This window comes from Trachymyrmex septentrionalis, unplaced genomic scaffold (genome assembly GCF_001594115.1).
Source record: "Trachymyrmex septentrionalis isolate Tsep2-gDNA-1 unplaced genomic scaffold, Tsep1.0 scaffold25, whole genome shotgun sequence".
Lineage (NCBI taxonomy): Eukaryota > Metazoa > Arthropoda > Insecta > Hymenoptera > Formicidae > Trachymyrmex > Trachymyrmex septentrionalis.
Window position 1 is genome coordinate 2,055,217 of NW_017305408.1, and position 8,665 is coordinate 2,063,881.

Consider the following 8,665-nt stretch of genomic DNA (forward strand, 5'->3'; position numbering starts at 1 on the left):
ATACAAAGTCTGTACAAGTCTATAAAATTGTAGTTATATAACAATATATACATATGTTTTAACGACGGTATCTATATCTTTTAAAGTGAAACCATAGTTGGAAGATGTTGTTATGGAACTGACATCTAAATCCACGCTTATATGAGTATTCCCATTCTCGATTGACAATTTTGAATGCAATGTCCTCGTAAGGCGGGCCCGCGTGAAATCGCAGAATGGCGAAATCTTTATTGTCAGTGCAGGGTGTCTGAAAATTAAAATCAGAATTAAATAGTTTACTTAAAAAATTTATAAATCATCAATGCTAATCTAAAGTCTATGGTAAAGTCACACGATACATTTTTTCCTGTTGTGGACTGCTTGCCTTTTAATAAATTACTAAAAATTGGACTACACAAAACGCAGAATTTCAAATTGTCCATTCTAAGCTATTAGTCATAAATCAGAAGTTAAAAGCTGGAAATTAACGACTATGATTGAACAATTTCCAGCTTCTAACTTCTGATTTATGACTAATGGCTTATTGTAGAAGACCCATAAGAATTTATTAAAACACATGCATTCTAAACAGGAAAAAATGTATCGTCAAATATTGTAGGCTGAATACTACAAGTCTATTTTTTTTTGAAGAAAATTCTCAACTGGTATACATTGTGGTGCAATAAGTAAACTAAATCAATATAGTTTGTTTCACTTCAACTTACTGTACCAGTATATACTATAATTTAGAATTTTATTCGGAAAAAAAAAAACAACAGATCTCACAATGGTTGTGTCTAAAGAAGAATTCAAATATCTTACAAGAAAATATTCCGGAGTGGTATTTTTATCGATGAGGTCCGGATAGAAAATATTGAATTTATATCCTTGTACGATCTTCGGCGGCGGATTGTCCATGTCGTAATGCGTCTGATTGTATTTGTTCCACTCGAAACCTGTGTGCACGCGATTGAAGTAGCGCGGTTTACGAGGTCGGTACTTGTCGGACCACAAGTAGATCTGCGCTTCCAATGACGATTCGACACTGAACTGTGCCTCGTCCGAGCCCATACCCTTGCGCGCCTCCCGGTGCATGGCCTGTTCCTCGATCGTCAGTACGTTCTGAATTTTTCTGCCAGTATTGAGGACTTGCTGCCTTGCATACTCTAATCGCTGATTATCCTCGTCTTCCTGTGTGACGAGTGTGCCCGGTTCGAGCTGCGAGTAAGGTATATAAGTTGGCGAGTAGCCACCAGCTTCGTACTCGCGGAAGGATTCAGACAACAGATCGTCAACGGCACTTGTCTCTTCTTGATCATCACTGAAACATGACATCATTATATATATCTTATTCATGCAAAGAAGAGATAAAGACTTCCTGAATCGGCATAAGGGAGAGAATACTTACTCAGAATGACTATTTTCGTCTTTTTCAACAGCTGTACTGGAAGAAGGTCCATCTTGCCTTACAGTAGATTCATTTTCCTGTGCTTGCGAGCCTTCGGACTCATTCTCCGTTCTGGCTACACCTTGCTCGGCGATGAGAACCTCCAATTTTTTACGCAAGTTCTCCTGATGTCGATCTCTAAGCCGCGCCCTCGCCATGTGAGCTACATATTTAATACTTAGTATGAATCACATGTATTATTGTTTGTAAAATTTAACAATAGTTATTAGAGATGACTCAATAATATAAAACGTAAATAAGGAGCATACAATTACATATGCAAGATATCTTTGCCAAAGTCATATATTTAAAATTAAAAATGTAAATGTTTCGACCATCATCAAGTCTTGGCCATCATCAGTACAATAAAAGAATGCCGAAACGTTTACATTTTTAATTTTAAATATATGACTTTAGCAAAAAATATCTTGTGTATGTGGCTGTGTGCTCCTTCTTATGTATTATTATTATTATTTGTAATTTTCAAACACGTTTATAAATTGTATCATATTTTACCTTTTAACTGAGATAAAAGGCTTTCCCAATATCCAATATCAACACCTTCTGGCTTCCCTGTGATTTTCGCTTGAATCTGCAATTGCAGAGCTTCCAATTGCGTTGCAGTTTTACCCTTAAAAATAGCCGTGACATCTTTAGCGACTGACTCGTGGATTCCTTCTCTTCTACCAACAGCTAAAAAAAAAGATGCAGTATGATGTAAGCAAGAATCATAACAGGCAAGAAAAAAAATATTAAGTGAAAATCGATTGAGAAATATTCAGTACAAATGAGTGAAGATTATATTCTGTTAAAGTGAGTCTTGGTATTTAATAATACTTTTCTATAAATTTTACAATTTGAATTGAAAATTATAAAATTCATACAAAAATGTAAACACCAAAAACTACCTTATATCGAATATGACTTCCTTCACTTATCTGTGTTAAAAAAAAAAAATAATTATTTTTCTTACCAACTTCGTATTCTGTTCGTTCCAATTTTCTGAGTTTGTGCAACTCGTCTTCCACAATCACCGTTATATCATTCCAATAATCTAAATTCTTTCCTCTTTCCAGTTCTTTATATACCTTTATATCCTCTATAAGATCCTCCAAGTCTTTCACATGCAAACCTCTTAAGTATGTATACGGCTCATGCATCTCCACTGCATCAACCTCTTCCTCCGCACTTATATATTTTGCGAGAAGATCGATGGGTTTCGCACGGCCATCCTGAATCCTAATGCGAGATCTCAATCTAGCTTGCTCAAGATGGAATTGATCTTCCTGTCGAGCCCATTGTTCTAACTGAGCAGCCTCCTTGCCTCTCTGCAACATCGTCATCTCTTCTTCTCTCTGCTGTCGTTCTAGTTCTCTCTCTTGCCTCCTCTTCTTCACCTTCTCCAGTTCTCTCTTATTCTCCTCCTGTTTATGCCTATTACGAATCTCCAATTCTTCTCTGCCTACACCAAGTAGGCCCTCTTTCCCCAACTTTTTCGACCATACAAAAGTAGACAGGATATTGCCATCACCAAATGGATTATCTGTATTTGTATAATGTAAGTAGTCGTTGTCCCAACCCATTCTCTCCTTACGTTTACGTTCCTTAGCTTCCTTCTTCTTCAGGCGACGCAGACGTTTCTCTTCTGGTGTCTCCGTCGCCTTCATCAGTTCCTTCTGTCGTTTACGATCCTCTACTTGCTTCTGTCGTTGCTTCTGAAGTTTCTCCAGCAACTTTGTGGAGTCTGAGGATGAATCCGTAGATGAGCCATCGCTGGATTTGCTTGAATCTGAAGATGTTGACGGTGAAGATGATTCCCTAAATTAAAAATATATACCATACAGAATTCCCATATATACAATTTCAAAAGATTATGTATGTTCAGAGAACAGTTGAATAAGTATTTGCTGCTATTCATTCTCCTAGATTTAGCATAGATCTAAAGGTCTATTTCAATTACAAGCAACAATTACTAAACGCTCGCTCAAATGTTGTGGCTGTGTTCCAAAATTTACTGCCAGTACTGAAAATCTATAGTGTGTACGTAACGTAAACAATAAATTTCGAAACACAGGCTGTTTTCTGAATCATAGTATTTTCCATTTAATGATACAAACGTCCTTCCATCTTTCATGGCATTCATGAAATAACAAAAGGTCTATTCGCGTTGAAAAAAGAGAAAACAAAGATGCTAAGTGCAAAAAATGTAAGCAACGCGAACAGACCTAAAGACAGAGACACTCGTCTTCTTGGCCATCAATCACATTAATTAGAAAACATTCTGACTGCTTTCCGTTTAGGAGACACGATCGATACAAGTGTTATTCTTTTTTTGTTGTTCATTGACTGCTAAAAAAGATAGAACGACGTTGTTTGTGTCAGCAAATAGAAAGCATCTACGGCCTCTAAAATTTGAATTGAAAACACCCACCTCTTTCGATTCTTGCGCTTGGAGGACTTCCGCGATTCGCGACGCGAGCGAGACTCGTCGTCCCTCGATTTTTTATACTTCTCGGTGGATCTCCTTCTGGAGCGATCGTGTTTGGATTTCAATTCTCCGGATCGGTGCTCCGTGCGATCGCGGGTTCTTCGCGACGCTCGATCCTCACCTCTGTAGTCGTCACGCTTTTTCCTTGATTTGTATCCACTGCGGTCTCGCGAATATTTCTCCATCACGAAGGGAAGGGAAAAGATAAATAAATAGATTGAAATAAATCGCCAACCCTGTGACGCCTAACCTCACTTTCCTCTCCCCCCCCCCCGCCGCCCACCGAGGAAGTACCGGAAGAACGTCACGAACGTTTCAGACGCGCGTCATCTTGCCGCGAACGGCGCAGCTGATTCCAGACTACGCGAGTCAACGGCGGTGAATAAAACTAAAGACGGAAGAACGTCGGTCGAATTTATTCTCACTTTGGACTCATTTATATTTCTCTCGAATTCATTTCTATCGAGTCGTCAGCGTTTCTCGCGACGAGGCGAAACATAAAAGTATAAAACGAAGTAGAAGCTGGTGGACGAGACCCTTTCTTGACTCGTCACGTCCCGCGGCCTCCATTCCGCTCGCTCGGTTCGCTCGGCTGGCAGTGCTGGCACATCCGTTGGAACTTTCAAATTAGACAGCGTACGTACGCACGCGGTCGAGGGAAGCTTCTCGGAGAGCTTACCGTGTCGTTCGAACGAATCCAGCGTTTCTGAATTGGAGTTGTTACCGCTGACACCATCGCGGAATCCGAGGAACGCGATGCCGCACAACATTTATTATTCCGACAAGTACTACGACGATAAATTCGAATATAGGTAAGTAATTATTTTGCGAGTGCCCCACACGAGGCCTCTTGCCCAAAACGTGAGGCCCCCTGATCGTACGACATAATGGCGTCTTCTTTTCATACAATTTCTATGCGATTCTGCGTGGAACGTGGAATGTCCGTGCGAAATTTCTGCGCTCAACTTTACGCTTCTTTTTCTCTCCCTTGTCACTCGATTCTTTTTTTCTTCCATTCATCATGCCGGCTTTGGAATCGAAGCGTTTAAAATGGTCGATTCGGAAAGCTAGACTGCTCGTTTAAGATCGGTTTGTCGATGTTTCATTTCGGATTCGGAAGCTTATTCAGCTTGGATTTGTACGAATCTTTGTAGCATTCTGCTCTGCGAGATAGGACTCGCGATGATTTTAACGCGAATAATTTCTCGGTAGGAAAAAAACAAATGTCGGGAAACATGACGTACGTAAAAAAAAAGACGTAATAATATATAATAGAAAAATCATCTCTCAAAATTTCTCTTCTGGCCAAGCTATATTGCAAGGATCAAATAAAAATTCGATAACAAATATTGCAAAATTATAAAATCGCAAAATATAAATTGTATTTTGCGAGAATTATTATTTATATCTGATTTTTACGAATGATATAAATTGAATGGAAATTTCATCCAATTTTATAATACAATTAAAAAGTAATTTTGTAATTTTTATTGGTTTTAAGTATTATTAACTCTCTATTAATTTGAGTTGTTTTTTTATATGAGAAAATTTTTTTTCATTTTCAAATTTCTGTGAAATAAAGAAAAGTCGGTTTTTTCTTCCTAAAATATCTTGGTAAAAATTATTTGATAATGTAATAGAAATGTTAAAAAATAATTCTTATTTTTCCATATTTTTTGAAAGCTTCAAAAGTAAAAAAGCAGTACAAATGGAGGGTTAATTATTATTATTAGATATAAATTTATAAATGTCTGTAAAAACTTAAAAATCTTTTTACTTCTTAACTAATATGCACTTTGTGATAAAAAAATTCTACACATCGAAGTATCTGTTACTATTATCGAGAAAATGACTTGTGCATTTAATAAATTTCTTTTATCAAAGGGTGTATATATATTAGAATTTAAAAAATTATAAATAAAGCTTATTGTATACTTGTATTTCTTATTTTTGCTTTTTTCATGTATTTGTTATTTCTATTTTCTATTTTTATTCTTTAAATTTTGTATAGGCATGTGGTTTTACCAAAAGAAATGGTGAAGCTGGTGCCAAGAACTCACTTGCTGTCCGAGCAAGAATGGAGAGCTATTGGGATCCAACAAAGTCAAGGATGGGTGCACTATATGATTCATGATCCCGGTATATACTCAATTTGATCTTAACGTTTCCTACAGAACACAAACAGTAATGTATTACATCAATATTATAATTTTCAACTCAACAATATAAATTAATATAACACATGTTATACATAACAATTATATTATTGAGTACGAAATTATAACATTAATATAATATTTATGTAATTTTAGTTTGATTTTTTGCATATTGTGTGTCTTTTGAAGATTTCTAATCGAATGAATTATTTCAGAACCACATATTTTGCTATTCAAGAGGAAAATAACGACGCCTCTAGAGCTGAGAGGGAAAGAGAATTAAACGAAGCGAAGTTGTATCGTCTTGTAAATAACAATTTAGATCATGTTCATATTTATAGTGGAACATATTTACGATCGTATCTCATCACTTCCTGTTTTTCTCTCTCGGTCTCGATAGCGAAATCGATGCGCTATGTAACATCAAATTTGCTTTCTAAAAGTTTAATTGAAAAAAAATCGCGAACTAATCTTTAATAAAAATAAAGCGACGAATTTTCAAGAAAATTCCACAAAATAGTATGTCTATGGTCGTTTTATCTTTAATTACTTCGCGTTGTCATTCATTAAAAAATGTCAAGCAAGTATGCTGTATATATGTTTATAAAATATATTAGTTTTTAATTCCAGTTTAGCTTTTGTACTTTTCTTTTTGCATTGAAACTCGAGAATAAGAGATATATCGCAATATATTAACTTTGAAACAAAATGAAATGTTCTAGTTTTTTGTTTCCAAAGACTGTAATTCCGAAGCGAAGTAATTCATAAGAATGATGTGATTACAGTGCCTTTTAGTAGGAACTTGTAGAATTCATTCACTTGCGTTATACTAGATTAGTGCATATTAAAGACTACTACATGAAATTAGCTAAGTTAAATATAAAAGCATATGTGAATATTATAAAACAGTGGAATGTCACTAATAATATTATACTTAATAATATCACGTTATTTATATATACTTATGTATTATTTCATTGTTAAAGTAGATTATTTAATACCACTGTATTTAGATGCTTTATATAAAATAGCTTTTAATGACCACTAATCAAGTGTAATACAAGTGATCGAATTCACCATTAGTACTTTTAATTAAATTAAGACGCTTATAGAATGATCATTCTCTTTTTAAGTTTGACACTTAATGCAAAAGTATTAATTTATATAAGGGAAGTGTAGATACATTTTAAGTTAATATAATTTGTTCGTTCTGATTTTAACACCTTGACTTTGGCACAGGAAGTTATTTTCATCGCAATTTTTGTGCTTTCTAATTTCGAATAAATCTATGTACCGTATATAATGATCTTAAAAGCTATATAACTGGCTACATTAATTTCATATTCAATATCATCAAGCCTTCCCACATTTGTACTTCATGTTAGTTTAGCATCTGAGCGATTTTGGTTTGCCTTTTTTTTTGTAAGAAAAAAAGAAAAGTATATTATTGTGTTAAATAAATGTTTGCATTTATGAGAAATGTTATAGTTTTTTTACATCTCTTATTAATTAAATATCATTTACACATATCTATAATTCGACGAATAACAAAAACTTTCCAAGCGTTAGAAAAATTTAACACCTTGATTATCATCGAATGAGATAATCTCTGCCTTTCTTGCGGCTTCTAATGTCTTCAGTGACCTGATTAGCACTTCTGTGTCCAGACCGTGAAATTCTAAAATAAGCAATATGATTATTAATGGTTATTTCTAATAATACTGATAAATAGAGCAAAAACAAATTGTACAATGTACCTTGTTCACTTGTGTCTTCCCCTTGTGTCAGTTCGAAGAATGTACACACAGAGCCAGTGAAGCCATTCTCCTGTGCCCAATTGTATATTATATCACCCCATTCCTCTAAAGTATGCCAATAAACCAACCATCTCTGCTTGGTCTTATCTAGGGGTGACGCATTTCCTGATTTTCCTAATTCTTCCAATATTACTAGTACAGCTTCGGATGGTAATTTTCCTGTTATTGTACTGTTAAGGAGCTTTCGATAGCAATAACTATTTTAATTAATATACATTAGCTATTAGGAAACTATAGTAATAATCCAGTGAATACATCACCTAATAGTAACATAACTCAATTAATTTCCTATTCAACAATACAACTATTATATGTTATATTATATTAATTATATTGTTAAATAGGAAATTGTAACGAGTTATATTATTGTTGGTGTTTGCTAGGAAATTTTTGTAATAAGTGACTAATAAATAATGACAGTAAATAAATCGCTTAAAACAGTAATACAATATGACAGGGATGAGTATTACATTAAGTATAACGACAAAATTGGTAGAATAATTGTCATTCGATGTGACGAGTAAGGATACTGTTTATGCTCGTATTATTAAATAGAGGATTTGTGTGAATCTCGCGCACATCTACGACCGCCTGTTTTGTGATACGATAGTATTCAAGCACCAGGCTCTTCCAGGCCGCTATTTGTTTAGCTCTAGTATCTACGTGAGGTTGAAGCCTACAATGAATAAGGCAAAGTTATGTGGCAAAAATTCGAAAATATTTCAAATGTTGTATTATTGCCAGATTCATAAATATGCGTTTTGTATATAATTTACGT

At 34.8% G+C, this 8,665-nt stretch overlaps 3 protein-coding genes across 3 annotated transcripts in view; 1 reads left to right on the forward strand and 2 right to left on the reverse strand.

Moving 5' to 3' along the window:
* Nucleotides 1-13: 13 nt before the first annotated feature.
* LOC108749001 (cactin) lies at nt 14-4,181 on the reverse strand. The gene is made up of 6 exons (XM_018487481.1): nt 3,858-4,181; nt 2,400-3,244; nt 1,943-2,119; nt 1,388-1,589; nt 802-1,300; nt 14-247 (listed from the first exon to the last, which is right to left on the reverse strand). The coding sequence occupies exons 1-6, from the start codon at nt 4,097-4,099 to the stop codon at nt 59-61; spliced, it is 2,154 nt and encodes a 717-aa protein (XP_018342983.1). The 5' UTR covers nt 4,100-4,181; the 3' UTR covers nt 14-58.
* A 309-nt stretch (nt 4,182-4,490) lies between these two features.
* On the forward strand, nt 4,491-6,552 carry LOC108749003 (cyclin-dependent kinases regulatory subunit). The gene is made up of 3 exons (XM_018487483.1): nt 4,491-4,726; nt 5,926-6,053; nt 6,286-6,552. The coding sequence occupies exons 1-3, from the start codon at nt 4,671-4,673 to the stop codon at nt 6,351-6,353; spliced, it is 252 nt and encodes an 83-aa protein (XP_018342985.1). The 5' UTR covers nt 4,491-4,670; the 3' UTR covers nt 6,354-6,552.
* A 728-nt stretch (nt 6,553-7,280) lies between these two features.
* The window catches only part of LOC108749002 (vacuolar protein-sorting-associated protein 25), a 1,814-nt gene continuing 429 nt past the window's right edge, over nt 7,281-8,665 (reverse strand). The window contains exons 2-4 of the mRNA XM_018487482.1: nt 8,418-8,563; nt 7,828-8,046; nt 7,281-7,748 (exon numbers count right to left, since the gene is read on the reverse strand). Coding sequence (XP_018342984.1) covers nt 7,636-7,748; nt 7,828-8,046; nt 8,418-8,563 — 478 coding nt within the window. The 3' untranslated portion in view covers nt 7,281-7,635. The remainder of the gene's footprint in view (nt 7,749-7,827; nt 8,047-8,417; nt 8,564-8,665) is intronic.